The following is a 21,449-nucleotide window of genomic DNA, read 5'->3' on the forward strand; positions in this document are numbered from 1 at the left end:
AAAAGGCTTATTTTGCAGTTTTATAATATGAGCAAGCGTGGTGGATGGTATAAAGTATTTCACAACTTGTAACTTTGTTTAAAATTTGTTTTTGCCATTGTTTTATTTTAGACAATGTGTAAGATTCTATGAAATCATTGAGGGTGACCCTCATTTACAATGAGATTACACAAAAGATCAATAACAAAAATCAAGGAACATCTCACGTGGAGGACAAGGGGCACATGGTCTATACACCGGGAGGCATACTATGGTCCGATGGACCATTGGTTCGAAGGAGCATTGGTCCGAGGTGCGTTGGGGGTCGGGAGAGGGTTGGGGTTAGGTTTAGGTGTGCTGCCCCGTGGGAGGTGAGGGTTTGAGGTAGGTTGTCGGACCAAACACATGAACCCCTATACACCAGGCACCTATTCTTTTTAACTGACATTTTCCATCATGAATATATCTGATACAACCAGTTTAACTGCATATATGTTTCATAAACTGTAAACATTAACATTTCAGTTGATTTTGGTCAAAACCCCATTTAAAAATTTAACAGGTTCATAGTTTCAGACTTGTCTTTGGTAGATTATGATAAATAGCCATTATAATGGATATGAATACTTACTTGGTATTAATGCTATTTAAAGTTGTCTAAAAGAAAAACCCCAGCTTAACTCATCACTGAAATTGGTTTGAAGCCGAGGTCAAATCAAAGCCTACTAGCAGTACACGAGTGCACTACACAAATCATCATAAGAAAGATTAACACTGGCATCTGACCTGAGCTCAAGGATAAAGCAAAATGGTGCAATATTTCTATCCCATCTACAGTTTGAACGCTAGTGTAAGGCCATCGCCCACGGTGAGCATGCTGAGGTTGATTCGAACATCGTGGTGCAGCTTTTTGTTGAGCTTGTCTATGGCCTGGGAGTCCACGTCATCGGGTGCTGGATTCACTACCTTCCCACTCCACAGCACCTACAGGACAACCAAGAACGAGGATAATCACAAGTGGGATCATGTACGCAGAATGACGACGAAGTGTGAGTAAATTTAATATAACATGCTTTGGTAGTTGTTAAAGTACTTACATTATCAATGGCAATGATGCCTCCTTTCCTCAGCAGCTGCAGAGACTTTTCATAGTAGTTGTCATAATTTGCTTTGTCAGCATCAATGAAGACAAAGTCAAATGTCCCAGCCTCCCCAGCTGCTATGAGCTCATCTGAAAACAATGGAAGGACGGTGAGAAATTAGTCATTTGTTGCAGGGAAAAACCAAGATATGCATACAAGATCTTTGGTTACCACCTATAACAAACAAAACAGGGTTTGATAAATCAATTGTAATAAGAGTATTTCAGAGAGCATTACGAGCAGTTTATTGGGCTCTGGTAATCGTAACTCTTAAAGCTTGATGTTTCCTCAGGGCATCTCTTTTATTTATGTTATGGGTGTGTGTGTGTGTGTGTGTGATTGACAAAGATCACGCATGTGTTCTGCATTAGGGTTGATCAAGCCGATTATACAGCTGTGTATGCCTTGAAGAAAGCCTCTGATCAAAGGTTTGCACAGATCTGTGTGAGGATTGTCTTTCATCGGTTAACTCATATTCTTTGTCTCACTCAAGCCATATGGCGTGTGAGCAGTGTTTTCCATTTTTAATACAAAATGTATAAAGTGCAAAACATGTAATTTAGCCTGATGCCGATATGGAGCTTCAAAATGGAGAGAATCATGTGAGCGGTGGAAGGTATGAAACTGCATAAAGTATAACAAATGAGAGAGAGAGAAAACAAGGCACTTTTCTGGTGAAAAAGCCTTAATTTTGATGGCTAGTTCATCATGAAATGAGTTAACTGATGGGGATAACCCACATGCAGTGGCCCCACGGGCCTTCAGTTTACATCTAATGGAACATTTATGCTGAATAAAGATCCAGATACTATAGGTTATTGAGAATGATAAATCTATTAATAGGGATTTTTTTTCTTTCCTTTAAGGGTATCCCGTTCCAATAATAGACCAACTCAGCACAGCAGTCGAAGGTTCCTTTGCCGAGTTTATAAAGACCACCCTTGCATGAAGGTAGGGTTTTCAAAGGTTATCACAGACCCTCAAATAGCCCTACAAGCAGAACCCAATGGTACTGAAGTTTCTGACATTTTTGAGACCCAGACCATGGGGTCCTATTCCACCTCCACCCTGCCACCGGGTACGCACACATAAATAAACGTAAATACCTTCGGATACGTCCTTCTGCGCTCTTTGACGGCTTTTGTTCGTTTGAGGGCTTCTGAATTTGTGAACTATAAGTACCTATAAATACCGCTGTGAATATCTCCTGTGGCGCGGAAGCCGTTAAGTATTTTTAATCTTTGTTTTTTTTTTAATCTACTTTTCAACCTATCTTCATATAATATGTCCTCACTAATAATCATGAAAAGATTGTGCAATTTCTTTCTACTCTGTCTGTGTCTCATAGGAGGGCTGTGGGCAGTTCATAAACCGTCTTCCAGTGACATCATCGATGGGGAATACAAGCTAATAGAAACTGCAGGCTTTCTAGTCCTGAAAAGTTGCAATGCGAAAATGGAAGCCATCGTTCTCACGATAATGAAAATCTAAATATTTTTGTAAGAAAATCTTGTTTTAAAAAATAAAGCTGCCTAATGATGATGTCACTGGAAGACGGTTTCTAAACTGCCCACAGCAGTCCTATGAGACACAGACTGAGTAGAAAAAAAACGTTAAATTTTTTCATGATTATTAGTGAGGACCTATTATATAAAGATAGGTTGAAAAGTGGTGAAGTGGTCCTTTAACGGCTTCCGCGACACAAGAGAATTCGCAGTGGCATGTATAGGTACTTATAGTTGACACATTCAGAATAACTCAAAAGAAAAGAAGCCGTCAAACGGCGCAGACACGACGTTAACGACGATATTGATGTCCGCGTTCTATCATTTCAATACGAAAACACAGTAACGCACAGGGACCCTACATAAAGTGACATCCAAATTTCAGAAAAGCTTTACAGAGGGTTCCGAGAGGGGCTAACCCTCAAATTGCTATGGATAGAGATACTGTGGCATATGTCTAGTATTATGTCTTAGGATAAACTACTTGGATGATGACAGTGCATCTCAAACTGAAATAACAATACCAATCCATAACTCATACGTAAAACGAAAGAAATTAGTTCAGAAAACCCTCCATACTGTACCTAGAGTTTGCAATGCTGGTTGTATGCGTAGGTCGATTTTATGGTCGACACCCGCCTGTAATGTAAACCAACAGAAGAGTAACACCATTAAAACATGATACTACTAAGATGATTTAGCCTGGTTAAACCAGGCAAAAGATGATTGGCCACAAGGAGTGAAAGTACTCTCTGTTAACATGATAAATGTGTAGCATTCTATATCAGGCCATTCTTTAAATATGCAATAGATGACATTCAGCCACTAGATGTCACACTTGTAACAGCTCTGTTGCAGAATAAATGAATACATTATTTATTTATTATTCACTTCACAATCATAATACTTTAGTTCATACTTTATAGACCTTAACCAGGCTATGATGTGTTTGTGGACAAGCTGGCTGAGAAAGTGAAGACAGATATATCTGGCTAGCTGGAACTCAGTTTCCAGAAGAAAGAAATATATATAATTTATTTTGTATATCTTTGGTGACACCTAGACAGGTATGTTTTAAATGTTTTATAGTCCATGGATTTACCACATAATTAATTAATAAACAATTAGAAAGGTTTGTGCTAGATTCAAGGTTTATCAAAGATAGAGCCAGGTGTGAGAGAGAGGCCAGCATTATACAGTCCAGAACAGAAAATGCGTGTACAAAGGTAAATAAGCGTCTGTTTGTTTACATTTTGTACATTCTCTGAGTTTAATTAACACAATATTTGACTGTTTATTTAGAAAATATATATATTAATGACGTAGCGATAGTAAACATCCAACAGTACCTCTTTCCAGAATGGTTTTCCAATGTTGGTGTAGTCTTCATTGACATCACAGCCCACCAGAACTCCATCCTCTGGCAGAGCTAGTGCCACATTCAGAGCATTGTAACCTGTGTAAACACCTGTAAACACCATAAGCCATAATGATTAGTTCCAGATTAGTTCCGGTTGATTCCCAGACGGCTACTCTACCTGCTGCACCACTACCGCCCCAAGTAGAGGATAGTTGTCTAATCAGTAATCATAATAACCATAAGCGTAAACAATTACAATGTAAGCAATTTAAGCAAACAAAAGAGCAGATACTTTTATCCAACTGTCTAAATGCGAGATCGGAGTAAATGGCATTAAACTTACTTGGGCCTAATGTTTTATAAGTAACTAGTCAACAAATCACTCATACTGCAACTAAATTACATGTGTAGAGTGCAAAGAAAAACTATTTGGCACTCCAAAAAAACTACTATAGCAGGTAAACATCAAACCTATCATCTGTGTAAACAACATACAATCTAAATAACATTCTCTTAGCATTTGTGGCTTCAGCAAAAACATGTCTAAACAATAAAAGCATATGTGACTATGTGAGTGAACCAGTAACCAACATATTTAGGATCTATCAAATATAGATGACACACACAAAGGAATACGAGGAAAGGGGAGTGGGGAGTCAGATGTACTACATGACATGTGATGGTTATCTTAATGGCATTACCGATCTCTATTGCTTTCTTGGCTTGTATTAGTCTAGCCAGATTAGCCATGAGCTGTGACTGCTCGCAGGCAACCATAATGAAATTCCACGAATCCTCCATTGTCCTCTGAAAGACGCGAAGGAAGACAGATTGTATTAGTTTCACAATAAATAAAAACACACACAATTTAAAGTCTATTTACTGTATTTGTGTACCAGCCCACGTTTGAAGATTATAGATCTAAATGTATTAAATTATGTGTATATAAGATAACAGGACTTCCTTACCAGTTTGAGCTTTTTCAGGGCTGGATGTTCTCTCATTGAATGATTAAGGACATACTGCATGATTGGATTGTCTTTTGCCCCAACATGACTCTTGAATATGTCCATACTGGAATGTGTGGATTTCCTTTTCCCTGGAAGAGGATGCAAAATAATTTAATGTAGTAGCATGGTAGACATGGTGGCACCTGTGATGTCCTTTTGATTATTGCAAAGAAATGATATATTCTGTATGTATTATATGAACTGAGTCATCTGTAGTCAATCATTGCTTGATTGTGTCAGGGTTTCATACAGTCAGTACAGTCAATGACCCACTATAGTTGGGTCATTGATTCAATCAAAGATAGTGTTGGCTTAATACCAGTAAACATTTTATACATTATACAAAGTGTGTGTGTGTGTCTCTCTCTCCATCTTGTCTTTTCAATCTGTTGTTGTTACTTTAATCTAATACCCCACTTATTTTATACACCAAAATTGACCGATTTTGACATTGTCAATGTCCCCCTGTGGACACCGCAGAGACACCAGCTGAGATCCTGCAACGCCGAACATGTACAAATGAAAAATATAAGGTGCTTAGCCTCTTGCCCCAAATGTTAGCGAGGCTGCCGGAGTTCTTGTGCAATGTATTAGTCCGTAGTATTCAATAAAGAAGTGTTTTAGTTCCGTAAGTGGTCGATTCTGTCGGGATCCCAATGTGGTAGTGAGCAGGCGCATCAGGAATTGCGCTCAATGTAACCGGGAAGTAAACGAGGAGGGGAAATACTGGCGTTCGGCACTTTGGGATTAAAACACTTCTTTATTGAAAACTACAGACAGACTAATACATTGCAGAAGAACTCTAACATTTGGGGCAAGAGGGTAAGCACTAAGCACCTTTATATTTTGCATATTTGTACATGTTCGGACGAGTTGATTGGGTTGATTGAAAATGTCAAATTCGGGGGAAAAAAGACATCTAGGAGTCAGGCTAATTCAACACTAGCCATGGTTCACATGACCCTCGTACTTCATGATAATCATCATGACAGTCATGTTTCAGGGCTAATTCAACACTATATGCATCTGATTTCCATCACTCACGTCGTGCAGTGGGCGGCTCCTTTACTACTTTGGATGGGTCCTAGTTAATTTACCACATAATTTACAAAGGTCTTGTCCATAATGTTTAAAAGTTCAAATACTTGCCAAATTACTGGAGGCGGTTAAATAAATAGTATTGACTAATTAATTTACCTTACCAATGTAATAACCAGCGACAAATACCACTCCCAGTGTGGCGGATCCAATCAATGCCTCTTTAGAAATATTATAAAAATACATTATGATTTTATGATTGACAACTACTCGCTTTGTTGACACAGCAAGGACTTGACTTGACGTTTGGTTTGTTAACCTTGTAACCAATTGTTGCAATATTATTTCCTTGTTTGAGGAGCATGATGCTACCGTAATGTTGGAAGTGTTCTTGAAGCTGTCTCGTCGTGGTAACGGTAATTACAAAGCAGTCCGAATTGCATTGCGCTTATATTACAAACTTGCGGGTTAAAAAAAACAGCTTAGTACAATCATGTGACTGCAAGCATGATACAACAACAAAAATAAGGTAAAAAAATAACAAATTATCGCTAATGCAATAAATGTTATCATGTTCATATTTCAATTTCAAAAGAACTAAAGACAAACAACTTGAGAAACAAATAAGGAAAAAGAGTATTTCTAAATATGCTATATTCCTAGACAAATAGGACAATGAACATTGTATATCTAATAATGATGGCAATGTGCACTAACTACCTTCATTTTGTTGTAGAATATAGGACTACTCACTTTGCGTGATGGAAGAAATTCAGATTGCCTACTGATACCCTTCTGCCTCGCTTGCGCTGCGATCTTCTGGCTAAAAATGGCTATTAAGGATGTGGGAGCCTGGGAGGTTTTGGGAGCGTGATCAATCACTGAATCCAGTTGAAGTTACATGTACTTATGACTAATGTGTCGGCCTGTATCGTCGTCTATCTAGCTACTGCTGTGCTACTAGCTGGAGCAGCATGCCTCTCCTCATTCCAGGAATTCGTTGATGCATGCAAAATTGCAAATCATCCACCAGTGCTTTTATTTTAAGATCAGAAAAAAAAGCTTACATAAAGTATGACAGTGCATTTTCCAGTCTTTTAAAATTGAGACGGTTAGGCTCAGTAGTGGTCAGACAGAAATTTAGTTTGATATAATATGCAGATCTGTGAGAAGGGGAGGACACAGAGACCCCTTTTCCACTGGTTGGTAACCGGTTCAGTTCTTTTTGGTTATAGTCCATGAGCCAGAGCTCCAAAATTGGAACGATAATATGAATTGAGTGGGTAAAACTATAGGCTACCTATATTAAATTGTTTATAGGATCAATATAAGAAAATTAATCCTTCCCCAGCAGTAGCTTTTTCATATTTTCTATTTTTTGCACATTTTCCCTACATTTGCATATTTAAAAATCACACCTGTGTGAAGTGAGGGGCGCTAATATATGTCTAACTCATGTTGCTATGATTAGGTGATGTAATTATGTAAAACAAACGGTGACAAAACAAACATCTTAGCCCATGTTGTCCCCACCCAACACAACAGTGGTTCCCTTCCCAGGTTGATTATTTTTAAGTCAGGGTGGCTGTCCCTCGTTCACAATCCATTGAAAACCCCTGTGCTAAAGCAACTAACTCCTCCACCTCTCCCCCTCTCATGCAAGTAATTGACAATATCAGTCACAACACCAACATTGATGAGGCAGTATTGCTCTGTTCTCAAAATATATAGTTAGTTAAAGTTAGCTTAAGTTGAGGCAAATCTGCAAATCTGTTCATAAAGGTGTCTACTATCAAAGAAAAATGTGATGAGGTCAGCACAGCAGTGGCTATGGCCGAATTTAGCCCAAGGAGTATTTTCGTGCAAAACTCATGCTTGGAATGGATTCAGCATCATGAAAACCCCCTAGTTTCACATGCTACTTAAAGTATAATGAAATTTGGAATTCTTTGCCTTATATTGGTTGTTAATGGTACCCCAACTCTCAGCAGCTGTCACAAAGTTTCCCAAGGGAGTTGGTTGGAACAATTTTTTCTGTGATAGTAGACACCTTTATGAACACATCTGTGAAGAAAGCTAGTGGTAAGCTTTTTTTCTTTTGCAGATTTGCCACAACTTAAGCTAACTTTACCTAACTAATAAGGTTTTCTTCATTTCCTGTTTTTTCCTCTTTTTTTCATTTCCTGAAAAAATAATATTTTGTAGTTAGGTGGTTCCTTCCCAGCAGCGGGACACTTAATTACCTGGCTTGGACAAGTGAGACATAGGCATAGACAAGGCTTACATAAACCTAAACTTTTTTTTAGCCAAATATATTGGGCCCAACTCTTGCAAGAAACCAGGGCCTGCCCTATTTATAACAGATAAAGTAAAATGAGATGAATCATTTATTATTACAAAAATCACACCCATGTGAAGTGAGTGGGAGGTCAAGAGTAGCTCACATTATGAACCATGAAGTCAGAGGAGAGTGCCGTGTAGATAATTGACTTCAGGGAGGTCAGCGACGTGGCATATGATCCAAGAGGGCAAAAGCAGATGTTGAATGCGTTTAACGTGTTACCTCATTCTGCGGGTTGCTCTGTGTAATGAGCATTTGTCAGTTGCCGTCATAACGTCATTAGGTCTGCTAATAATGCACAACTTCTTATCATCGTATGCTAATTCTTATTTTACATTTTATATTTTATTTGGCTGTTTATTTTTAGCAATCCCTTTCTGTAAATCCTGCTAAAATGCAGGTGAATGTTGCAAGCTTCTGTCATAATTGTGTGTGCTCCGCATCGGGAAAACTAATGATAATTAAAAACAAATGTCCGCTCTGTGGAGGCTTTTGCATGTTGATGGCCCAGGGTGCTCTTCATATCATGATCCACCTATGTCTGTGAGTGACTCATGATGAGCACATTATTGATTATTTCATATTAATTAGATCATAAACCTTTTTAAGTGTCCTGTAATAGGCTAATACAAAAAGTTAAATAGAAGGACAGAATTAATGTATACAGGAAGTCTGGGAACCTACATTTTGGGCACAAAACAATGTTAAACTGGTTGTTTTTGTCCCACATGTAATATAAATAGCCTAAAGCATACACGCTTAGGGAAATGGCTAGAAATAGTTATGATTTTGAATATGCAAAAGTTTATTATCAGACCTAAATTTACTCTTAACTTCTTGTTTATTGCCACAGGTTTTGTAGCAATTGTAGAAATATTAGTCCTTAAATGTAAAAAAGAATATAGACAGAAATGAAAGATATGTGCCTCCCCCACCAAAGCCCCCCACAAAAATGGTGCCCAGATTATCAGGTGCCCTCTCGCCCGGTTCCGAATTAAATCTAAAGTAGATAGACAATATGTATTATGTTCTGTAGCTTCAGATTTATATCATGAATATCTACATCATTCATGATGATACCACATGTAGAAAATATGTGAACAGCTGTAATAGCGACTTTCATACACAGAGGGGCAGTGTTGTTGTGGCAATGAAACTGAAAACGGACTTGTCTGCTGAATCTACTGATGCCAGATAGAGCCACACTAACCTCGAGTCTGTGTTCCAAAATCGCTGTGTGAACCGGTCTGGAGCAGATGGTAAAATACGCCATGTTGTAGTCAGATTTGTAGTCCTCATCAGGCAGGAAACCACAAGGCGGAATAAGAAAGTACCCATTCATAGTACTGATTCCGCCATGTGGTTTCCTGCAAGAAAACTACAAATCATTGACTACAACATGACGAAAGTTACCATCCACTCCCACCGGACCATAAACCCCAAATGGAATGCTGCCCAGGCTAGAGCCACACTATCTCTTTGTTTACAAATCACTTCGCTTGTGTTGATTTGAACTTTGACAAAATTCAGCGGTTGAGTTATATCAAGTGCTAGGCTCAAGCAAAATGTGCTGCATAAAACGTGTCATGTTTAAGATGTTAGTAAATAATGTAATGCAGCCTTTGTGAGGAAGAACAGACCCATTGTATGATTGTATGGTGACACTGATCTGGAGCTAAAGTGAAAGAGCAGCCAGTATCTCTAGCCAAACACACGTGTGTGTGTGTGTGTGTGTGTGTGTGTGTGTGTGTGTGTGTGTGTGTGTGTGTGTGTGTGTGTGTGTGTGTGTGTGTGTGTGTGTGTGTGTGTGTGTGTGTTCACAACTTCACATGGCACACCAGACACCACACAGTAAAAATCTTCTCATGATTGTACCCCAAAATGGACCCTTAGGGGTCATTTTGCTTACACTCTGTAAAGAGTGAACACTGAGGAGGATTTTACCGTGCATTTGCTCCAGACATACATCATCATGTCTGCTGTTAATCCAGTCATAAGGGACTGTGTCGATCTCTTTCATCCTCAGACTCATGAGTGGGAGGTCAAGAGTAGCTCACATTATGAACCATGAAGTCAGAGGAGAGTGCCGTGTAGATAATTGACTTCAGGGAGGTCAGCGACGTGGCATATGATCCAAGAGGGCAAAAGCAGATGTTGAATATATAAAGCTTCATGCGTTTAACGTGTTACCTCATTCTGCGGGTTGCTCTGTGTAATGAGTATTTGTCAGTTGCCGTCATAACATCATTAGGAATAGGTCTGTTAATAATGCACAACAGCACAACATAAGAACCTCAAAACACGGTTGCTATGAATGAATACTTGCTTGGCATTTCTTAAAGATTTCTTAAACACTGTTCTATCTATATGGTTGTCTTAGTCTGATTGTAAAGTGACCTTTTAACCTTTAAATTCAGCCTTTTATTTTATTATTATTATCACTATTTTAACAACCAAGTCATAGCCTACAATGGAATCCATCCATCCATGTTCAACCGATTATCTGTAGTCGGGTCGTGGGGGCAACAGCTCTGCCAGAGAGCTCCAGACTTCCCTCTCCAGAGCAACATTAGTGACTTCCTCCTGGGGGATCCCAAGACGTTCCAATGCTAGTGAGTCGATGTGTTTCCTCCAACTGCGCCTTGGTCTGCCCCAGAGTCTCCTCCCAGTGGGACGTGCCTTGAGGACCTCCCTACTAGGGAGACACCCGAGAGGCATTCTAACCAGATGCCCCAACTACCTAAGCTGGCTCCTTTCCAGGCGAAGAAGCAGTGACTCTACTGTGACTGAACTTCTCACCCTATCTCTAAGGGAGATGCCAGCCTCCCCAGAAAAGTAATTTCGGACGCTTGTATTCGTGACCTTATTCTTTCGGTTATGACCCATACTTCATGCCATAGGTGAGAGTAGGAACGAAGATTGCTCGGTAGACAGAGACAACTCTCTTTTCGTCACAACAGTGCAGTACAGCAACTGCAATACCGCCCCTGCCGCTCCGATTCTCCAGCTTCTCCGTCCTCCCCTCACTCGTGAACAAGACCCCAAGTTACTTAAACTCCTTCACCTGGGGTAATGCCTCATTCCCTACCCGGACTGCACAATCCACTGGTTTCCTGCTGAGAACCATGGCCTCAGATTTGGAGACCCAGCCGCCGTACATTCGGCTGCAAACCGGTCCCCTCAATGACCTCTCAAGTTGACCTGTCATTGTGAGGCATTAAATCTAATCTGAGCTGCTCAACCATTATGGTAATCTCTGCCCCAGACAGGACCTATAGACACGCTACAGGTCGCTGTCGAACAGTGACAGCCACACATAGCGTGACTTTCACCCCTATAGAGAAAGACCCACCTTGGCAAGTCTTGGAGCAGTGCTGTTGTCTGCATTATCCACCTATTCATCCCCGCTCAATCTGATGAATAGCTTGCTAGGCTGTATATATACACACGTTGCCGCTGTGGGCTCCGGTTCCCAGGGCATGCAGCGCTGGCTGGCTGCTTGCCTGCAGCTGCCGCTGGTTACCGACAGACTCTGGACAGCAGGGGAGGGTAGAGTATTTCTCCAGGGGACTGTGGAAACTCACAACTGGGCCAGTGAGGTGTGGAGGGAGCTCGCCTTGGGGGCACCCCTCTTTTGTGAGTAAACACCATAACTAACAAAAAGAGAGGGGGGGAAAAGGTGGTGGTGGTGGGGTGAGGGGAGGGGGGTGCACAGAGTCCTGCAGAGATAGACACACCTTGTGTTGGGAATTGTCTGATGTCGGTTGCAGAAGTGTTGCCGGCTACACTGCCGGGCAGTGTTTTGATGATTACATTTTATGAGCCTATCCGAGGCATTTCTACATGATAAGAACAGTGTTTTATGGTATGCCGGTATGATTAATGCATTCTGGAATGAGCAGACCTGTACTGTTTGCGCGATGAGTCAATATTCCGTTTCACACCTCTTGATTGCACTACCTGTCTGATGTTTTATTATCTGTCACGTGGTATGTTTTTTATTTTTTATAGTTCATTTAGAATTTAACAATGGCAAAGTGTTTGGGCAGAATGAAAACCATGCACTCGTGGGGTTTGAACATTTGACGGCCATTTGTTCTCCCAGCACAATACAATGTGTGTACAGTGGAGCACGAAATGCTCTAAAAAATGTTTTTGGTTTAATGGCGTCCTTCATACGGCTCAGTTTTCCCAGACGGTGAAACGTTGACTAGTCGTGTTGTAACTCTGCTCCTCTCGACTCTCGAATTTGACTTTGGCAGCATGCAGCCTTTCTCCTTGATTGACAGATGAGCGAGCGATACGACTCCATCAAAAAGTGCAGCCTGACAGTTTGATTTGACAGTCCTCTTCAAACTAAATATACTCCTTGTTCCCGGCACTATATCAACTTGACAAGAAGAGAGTGTGGGGGTGGGGGGGAATTGATGTAGATAGCTCTGTACTCTAATACACATTTCAGTGCAAGGGGAGAAAAATGAAATTGGCCCATATACCAAGGTAGCCATTGTACAAGTCCAACCATTATGTGTCTATCCTGCATCCATCTTTCACGCTGTAACATTAAACATGTGCCTGTCAAAAAACCTGGTTGCCCGATCATGTTCTTGTGCCCTCTTGATAGTTGAAAGGGGGCACAGGATCGAAGGTTTCTAAGCACTTCCTACCAACTGGTGGAGCAACAACAGTCCCGGCCGCATGTGCATTCTGTAGGAAGCTATACCGACAGTCTGACACTGTAGTGCAGGCTTCATGTGTAAGCCTATGGTATATATATATATATATATATATGCTTACACAGTATGTATAATGCATATGTCTTTGTGTTAATGTTTTAATTATATTACTAGAACCCTCTAAATATTGTTTAAAACCAATGACCTATAGGTAAACCTGACATTGTAATAACAGCCATTAGACATGCTCCTTTGTCAATAATGAATGTATCTCTGAAGTGTGTTTTGCCATTAGCGGGAGGCTTTCGACGCAGTTGTGATCTGGGCACTAAATATTCTCTTACTTCTGCTGTCATCACTCAAGAGGTTAAATCATCATCATTGTGATATGCCTGCATTCTATTTTCCCATTTAGCTAATAAAATGCATAAGCCCTAAATGATTCATGGCAACCATTTACATAATTCATAATTAAATCACAAGCCGATGGGTTGGAATTTATTAATTGTGAAAATGCATGTGCCGCCATCACAATATACTAATTAATATCTCTCGTTATCACTGGCACATTGCTCACTCAGCTGGAGTCTGGTTATGGGGTAGGAATAATGCAATGCAACAACAAATTATCTGTGCATTTAAGTGGAGAAGTCTCACAGTGATGGCCACAATATGCATTTGCCTTAAGAACTTAATGGCTAATCTGTTTTATTGGACTTGTCACATGCTCTAGCTAATCATTTTGAACACTAAAGATTAGGGCTAATGCATTTCCATCCTCCAGCTCCTAGTGTAGGGGCTTGGGGGGCTTTTCTAATGGCGGAATAGCCTTTTTCCCACAGTCCCGCAAAGCATATGCCAAACTGTACATAATCCCACTGTACAGATTGAACACAATATTATTACTAGCATAGAAAATTGCTTCTCAGATTGACCTATTTATTGTTGGTATTACAGCATATTGCTTGCTTGCCAAACGGGAAGGCTTGTTTTAAAACCCTGTATTTAAAACAAGCTGTTATTTTGAAAGTCTATGTATGAGCAGAGACTCAGGATCTTCTTCGCTTTGTTCCTGTGTTATGAGCTTGCCATGTCTTTAGTTTACACAATTAATTCTGACCCGAGCAGCCTCTTACTTTCTCCACCATCTGACAAACAAAGGGGTCCTCTCCACTAATGGCCCCCTAGGGTTCGCCACTATCTATTGATCTGCTGTCACCCAATTTCTCGGTGACTTATGCTCTGCTTAATTCCCATTACTGTGCACATTGAAGGCTTATCAGTGGGAACAATAGGCCTCTTGTCACTGAGGGCAAAAATATGAGCAGACCCGTGTCAGTGTGTGAGCAGCACAAACTCATGACTTCAACGCTCCTATAGTCCTCCCAGTGACCTCTGGTCTCATGCAGGTACTCTGCACGGCTAGCCTGGGAATACTAAACTCTAACTGGACCACAAGTGCAGATGAATCAGAAAATTGGATCTTGCTCATTTCATAAAGAGGATCCCAAAAATGGAGGGCCAGCTTCTTTAGCCATAAAACTGTCACTATGATATGTCTCTAGCAATGATCATACCATAGCCTCTCCCCTCCAACTGCCGACCCCCACCTCCCAGCCTTTCCAGTGGCTGGCTGCTATCTTGTCCTTTCAATTATATGTTTCTCTGCTCTTTTAGACAATGAGTAATAAAGCTATAAATCGTGTGTCCTGCTGAAGGTATGGACATTCTGTCTCTGAACTGCTGTTGAAACTGCCATAAACCACCCACAAAGTCAAAGATAAGGATTTACAGTTATTTAACATCCTCCCTGTCCCCTAAATCACAGTGATAAGAGAATTAAGTGATGACTATAGGTTCTTTGTCCTCTAGCTATTGATTTTTTTTCTTTTTTTAACAGAGGGGGCAAGAGACCTGTTTTTATTGAGCATTCTATAGTATTTTCTTTGAGCTTGTAGTGGAAAATTAATGAGTTTGAGTTGTTTGATTCAGCTACAGAATATATATTCAGAATAAATTATCTGATAATTGACGGGTGAGTATTTGGACCAGTTTTCGCCAATGTCGAATACCAGAGCCATGGAGCAATAGAAACACAAGCCTTCTCCATCTTAGACAAACCTCACCCCAGCTTTGCCATCACAGTAGTACAGCTAAGTAAAGTCTACTTTTAATCACCATAACATAAATAGTTCCATAGAAAATAGAATCCATACATCCAATTACATGTTGCTCATGTCAAGATTTTAGACAGAGCTCAATTAACATGCAATTCTTTTAGTGCAAAAATGACACATCAGGCTTAATACCGAATAGTGTTGCAGTGCTGGATTAATTGCATCAAAATAGGAATCCTTCAGCCCCCTTTGAGGATGCAACCAAATAATCTGCTTGTTCAAGTGCCCATCATTTAGTCAATGCAAGAGAAGTCTCCCTATCAGCATATCATGTCCCAGTCATTAATTGTCGTTCTGTTGTTGCTATTTTGGGCAAAAATGTTCAGCACTATTTCAAAAATAGCGGGAGCCATATTAAGAGCCTCATGCTCTGTAATGCTCTCAATCATATGCTTCACAACTCGTCGCAATGCGATGCCTTGCGGATCTGCTATTTTCACTATTCGGCATATGGCAAAGTATATAGTTTGTGTACAGGCAAGTGCTTAAGTAGGCTGGCACGATCAGAGATCCCCACCAACCGATATGTCTGAAAACATCTAACTTCAATTCAACAAATTCAAGCTCACTGCTTTGAAAACGAAAAGGATGATACGTCCCAATATGAAGGGCCACTCTAAAGTCTTTGCATTGCTTATGCTATGCTTTTCCCCCTCTCTCTTCCAAATTGTTTCCATTTTTAGACCTTTCACTGAATTCAAATGTCACCAGACCTGTCAGTATAGGTAGAGATCTCTGATCAGCTGGCTAAGCGAGACTAGTGGTTAAGCAGAGATGTGTATAGTTCAGCGTTAAGTTCAAGTTAGTCACTCGTTTCAACATGAAAACACTTGTGTCGATTCCTCCAAGAGACAGTGAGACTGCCGTGGCTCACATTTAACGATTCGGTTGCAGTTTAGCTTCAAGTTCACCACCCTGCAGCTACGATAAATGTCAAGAGCAACAATGTCCTGCTAACTACACACGCCACTGCCGGCCAATCATCTCGTTTATTGACCGGGAAAGCGTAAGGCTGTGTAATATGACTCTAAATGTTACATTACTGCATATCTATCTGGATGAGGATAAAGGGCACTTGTTCAGTCTGCTCAATGTCGTTCATTTGGCCCAGAGCACCAATGTCACCTTCTATTGCACATCACCCAGTGAGCCTGCTTGAGGGACACTTCTAGTATGTGTCAATACCTCTGTCACATCTTCTTGGCACAACAGACTGGGTAACACTGGGGACATTCACCAAGGCAATATTGAATTCATCCACCGTTTATTTTACTCTGACACTGAAACTTTGTGATTACTTTGTTAACACTCAGACATCCTACACTCCAGTCTAGTCTAGGATGTTCCCTAATACAGGATTTGTGCGGATTTGTGCCGACTCATATCGGGGATGACATCGTTACTCTGTGGGTTTTTTTTTTGTTCCTATAATAAATAACAGTGTAATTTCACTGAGCATGGCCTCGGTTTACAGTGATGACAGTCGTTATGGATTTCAAATCCACGTTTAAAAATAGCTTTCCTTGAATCCAAGCATCTCATCGTGTCTTAAATGATATATGAATAAGGTGGTGACACGCGGGCGTATCTGGCTGGTGATGAGAGTCTTAAGAATAAATACATTGCAAGCACAGTTAAGCATGGTTTGGATAGATAAGAGTTTCTTCGTAAACATCACTTTACTGACTCAACCTCCCATGAAACTCAATGAATGAGGGGCTGCTAGTTTAGACATGACTGTGTGTGAGGTATTTGGGCATGTCCAAGGGCTTAAACTGGAGTCCACTTTGTCACGCTACAACCACATATCAACCCCAGTAAGACGCAAAGGGGCACTTTCCTTTCTATGTATAGCTCAACTGGGTTTTATTTCGGGGATTCATTTCATCCTACAGTCAAGACCCCACAGAATAAGTGCCAGTCCAGCACAAGAGGGGGTTAAGCAGGTGGCAAGGTGTTAACAGCACTGACAATTTATATCTGTCATTTACTCTAAATCTGTGTTCTTCATTCAAATATACACATTTCAAGTTGAAGGCAAAAAGCTTTTTAGAAAGAACATACAAAATATTGTGGCTTTCCTCTTTTTACCTTCAGACATTAGTGCATTACCATTACTTACTTACTTACTTGAACTAATCTCAATCAGTTATACCATTTGATAATGAAATTGTAGTTATTATATTTGTTCCCGTTAAAGCTATGGCTTATTTGAGTTCAGTGACCACACTGCAGTGCATACATTACTGGATTCCTGGATTTCCAGAACATACTGTTCTGGTTCCTTTTCCCATAGCTTCGTTTGATTGGCTCAGCAGCAGATTTGAACCAGAAAGACAGGAAGGTGTCACACAGTACTTGTTACGGAACTAGGAACAAATGAATGAAGGAAGTGTCGGCAACATCATTTTCTCTACCCTGCAATTTCAGCCGTCAGAATCGTCACACTCTGTGGCAAACTGCAGCCGAAACTCTGGTGGAATACATCGGAGTCAATGGAGCTGAGCGGACAAGCATATGAACAAACACTATTTCTGAATGATTGAGACCATTGTAAAATAATCGCTACTGTAAAATAAAAGAAGACATACAGTATAACACATCATTGCCTGCTGTGTTGCTTTTCGATGTGTACACTGTAACTTTATAGAGGTATCTATCTAAAGAGTTGCACAGATTCTTTTGTATCCCTAAACCGATTTATATGACAAAGGTCAGAATGAATCGTGCATAAATATGTTGTTTGTTCTGCTTTGTTCATGAGCTGGTCCAGCCGGCTCCATTCACTGCCATGTATTTCATGGAACTTCCAGTGCATTTGTTCCTAGTTACGGAACAGGAAACGGAGCCCTATGTCACCTTCTCAATACCCATGAACTAGCCTATACATTTATAAGCACTGCTTGGAAGGAGGTAGGGCCCGCACACCATTCTTTTGGTAAAGAATTACTTTGAGTTAAACGACAACGTTTCGATCTTGATAGATCTTTGTCAGGTCAGTATACGACGAAGATCTATCAAGATCGAAACGTTGTCGTTTAACGCAATGAAGTAATTCTTTACCAAAATAATGGTGTTTGGGCCCTACCTCCTTCCATAATTGCCTTATTGGCCCTGCACCCACTGTCGAGGTGCGTGTAAATAAGTATGCTCTGAAAACCACTGCTTAACAATAATCATAACACATTATACAGGGACTTATAAGGTGACCTATAAGGTCAATAACGTAAAACTTCATAATTTCTGGTCACTCTGGTCAATCAATGCAGGAATTGCATTAAGCCAGCCAATGACCACTTCTACAGTGACATAGGCTATATGATTGTTTTGATTGTTTGTTTGTTTATGCTTGTTGGATTAATTGATACATCCAGAGCTTTTGATCGCCTATACATCATTACAAGCTTTTTAATAAGATCAAGCTTAGAGGTGTGCCAAGCTGCTTAATACGCATTCTAGTCTACTGCATGGTATGCTAGCCTGAGCTAACGTGTTGGGTTTCTGGTCTAGAGGGGTGGTCGCGGCAGAGATTTCCGCACGCCCTGATTGGATCTCACCGATCTGTCAGTCACCCCCGCCCCAATTCAATTTATATATGGACGGCCTGTCAATGCAGCTGGGGGGGGCGGGGGGGTGCAGAACAGGTTGTATGATTGGAGATACCGTAACCCTAATAAATCATTTTATGTATGCAGATGGCCTTACACTTACCATACTTTCCCCTAGTAGCAGTGGGTTCCAACAGCTGCTCAATATCTGTTCAAATGATGGTATTGACGTTGATATTAACTATGCTAAGAAGAGCATGGTCCTGATCTGTAGAACTAAGGATGACCTTGAACTCAAGTTTCCTGCTTTTTACCTGTCTGGTCAAACCATGTGTGTGTCTAAAGCCCAAAAGGGTTGGGTTGGGACAAAACGTTTTTTTAAGGTAGACCACACCAATGCAACTTACCCTAATAATAATAAAACGTTTTGTCCCAACCCGACCCTTTGGTGTGGTTTGGGCTTAAAAGTACAAAATATCTTGGGCACATTATTACAGACACCCTAGACGGCGAGGATATGTCTAGACAGAGGAGATTGCTCTATGTACTAGCCGACATGTTGGTTCAACATACGTAACAAGTACTGTGTGACACCTTCCTGTCTTTCTGGTTCAAATCTGCTGCTGAGCCAATCAAACGAAGCTATGGGAAAAGGAACCAGAACAGTATGTTCTGGAAATCCAGGAATCCAGTAATGTATGCACTGCAGTGTGGTCACTGAACTCAAATTTCACCACTGTACTACTGATGTTAAGGTTCACCTGTTTAGAGCTTACTGCACCCCTCTCTATACAGCCCCACTGTGGGTGAAGTACAAGAGGGAGAGAGAGCTTACGCAAGCTGCAAGTAGCCTATATAATGACTATCTTAGGATTCTGTTAAAGATACCCAGGAGCACTAGAGCCAGTGAACTATTTTGTACACTGGGTCTCACCACCTTCATGTTGAGGAATCTGACCTACAAATTCATGTGCAGACTGGATCTCTCATTGAATGGATTAATTGGACAGATGACAGACCCTGGCCGTAGTTCTGTCAGGTGCACATCTACGATCAGAGGCCACTGGCATGAGTGCCTCTCTTAGATTAGTAACCTGTGGGTGTCGCATGTATCCTTTTTTATTTTGGATTTATTCTCTCTATATGAGCAGATTATAATGGATCATGTGTTCATAAATTATAATAGAAATGGGCTTCAAAGTATGTGTTAACAAAAAGTCTGTTAGTGATTAGCAGTTATTATGAGTATTATGACCTTATGTCATTATAATGTGCTTATAATTATTGAATATGTTTGAGTGCTTAGCTGTAGTTACATGAGATGCAGTGTTATAAGCAGATTATATCATTATAATGTGTTTATAATGCAAACATAATTTAAACTTGGGCTTCATAGAAAGTGTTCTCAAACAGGTAAACTCGATAACTGCACATGAATAATATGAAGTCTTACGGACACAGTTTCCAGAAGGTAACCTTATGCACACGCTGCAGTGCAGATTGTAAGGGTCCTCCTCTCCTTGTATTGCAAACCTGAACTCCACTCCGCCGTCGTAATGGCAGTCACAACTCAACAGCCCCCTGTGTTCTGGACTATGTGAAGGCCACGGGTTCCATGGAAGCTCGCGCTCATTAGCACACCACCAGAACAAAGGACACACCCAAATGCCACGTAAACACACTTGCAGGAATTGTGTTCAAATGCCAAATAGATGAGATTCGGAAACTCTCTGGGGCATCTTCTAAACTTTGCCTCTGTCATTAATCATGAATATTGCCATCCAGGTCCATGCAAGTCTTGGATAAACCGCTCCTTTAATAATTTCTCCGGGAGGCATAAAAGTTTATTTATGGCCACTATGGGCAGGTATAAAAGAGGACTGGCAAACATGAAAATCAAGTCCTCTCCTGGGTGCTATCTAGCTATGCTCTGCTGTACTAAATCACAGATGGGGGGAACAACAGTCCGGTCTGAATAGTGACAAAGCAACGCCTGAGGCATGTGTTTTACATTCTCTGTAAGAGCCATTTACTGGAGTCGGGTGTTTTGTCTGCATCTGAGCATAGCCGTTTTCAGCTCAATAATGAACCCCATTCGTCTTATTTTGAATGTCAATGACACGATTCGGATTTAATGCAATATACAGTTCAGTGTATATTACCTAATGCTAAGATTTAAGTCTTCGAAAAATCCCGTTTTCCGCTCTTAGCTGATGTGGGATTGATTTCCTTTACAAATATATGAATCACAGCGGTCATTACCAAGTCGGACTCTTTCATTAAAATGAGCTATATCTCTGCTCCGGCGGGGCCTCTGGGAGCCCTCCACCAAGAATATACATCCTTCGCAGAGGAAAAAAAGAGAGAGGCACACTGAAAACAGCAACGCGCTCAGCTAAAGTATTACTTAATTTATCCCACTAATGTAGAACATTGATCCTCTGTAGAGAAAATAGGCGACAACACATTCTCAGAGCCTACATTGTTAAGCTTTTAATAATTCAGATGTAGTTGGTGGGATAATAAATATACTGATGAAAGTTAAGTGGATCAGGGTGATGAATGGAATGGCAAAAGCTGGCACTTAGCTAGATGAGTAATGTCAACAGTGCGGGGAATTCATTAATACGATTGTACAAGACACACCCTGCTAACATAAAATGACCTGTGTAC

The 21,449-nt window shown here is 40.6% G+C and overlaps 1 protein-coding gene across 2 annotated transcripts; it reads right to left on the minus strand.

Moving 5' to 3' along the window:
• Positions 1-125: 125 nt before the first annotated feature.
• LOC310875058 (catechol O-methyltransferase domain-containing protein 1-like) lies at positions 126-7,042 on the minus strand. Of its 2 annotated transcripts, none has more exons than XM_083788101.1 (7): positions 6,788-7,042; positions 4,955-5,085; positions 4,688-4,793; positions 3,976-4,094; positions 3,211-3,265; positions 1,077-1,210; positions 126-963 (listed from the first exon to the last, which is right to left on the minus strand). In XM_083788101.1, the coding sequence occupies exons 2-7, from the start codon at positions 5,057-5,059 to the stop codon at positions 811-813; spliced, it is 672 nt and encodes a 223-aa protein (XP_083644227.1). In that variant the 5' UTR covers positions 5,060-5,085; positions 6,788-7,042; the 3' UTR covers positions 126-810. The 2 variants fall into 2 exon arrangements, with proteins under 2 accessions (XP_083644227.1, XP_083644226.1); XM_083788100.1 differs by lacking the exon at positions 6,788-7,042 and adding an exon at positions 6,199-6,325.
• Positions 7,043-21,449: the final 14,407 nt, after the last annotated feature.

Source organism: Protomyctophum parallelum (genome assembly GCF_964188405.1).
Source record: "Protomyctophum parallelum genome assembly, chromosome: 17".
NCBI lineage: Eukaryota > Metazoa > Chordata > Actinopteri > Myctophiformes > Myctophidae > Protomyctophum > Protomyctophum parallelum.

What these genes read in the sequence shown, in the direction of transcription:
- LOC310875058 (XM_083788100.1), bottom strand. Translation starts at nt 6,280, where the DNA reads ATGTATTTTTATAATATTTCTAAAGAGGCATTGATTGGATCCGCCACA. An exon ending in ACCAGCATTGCAAACTCTAG is followed by an intron (nt 1,211 to 3,210) that starts GTACAGTATGGA and finishes CATTGTTTTCAG; the next exon opens with ATGAGCTCATAGCAGCTGGG. An exon ending in GCATCATTGCCATTGATAAT is followed by an intron (nt 964 to 1,076) that starts GTAAGTACTTTA and finishes GTTGTCCTGTAG; the next exon opens with GTGCTGTGGAGTGGGAAGGT.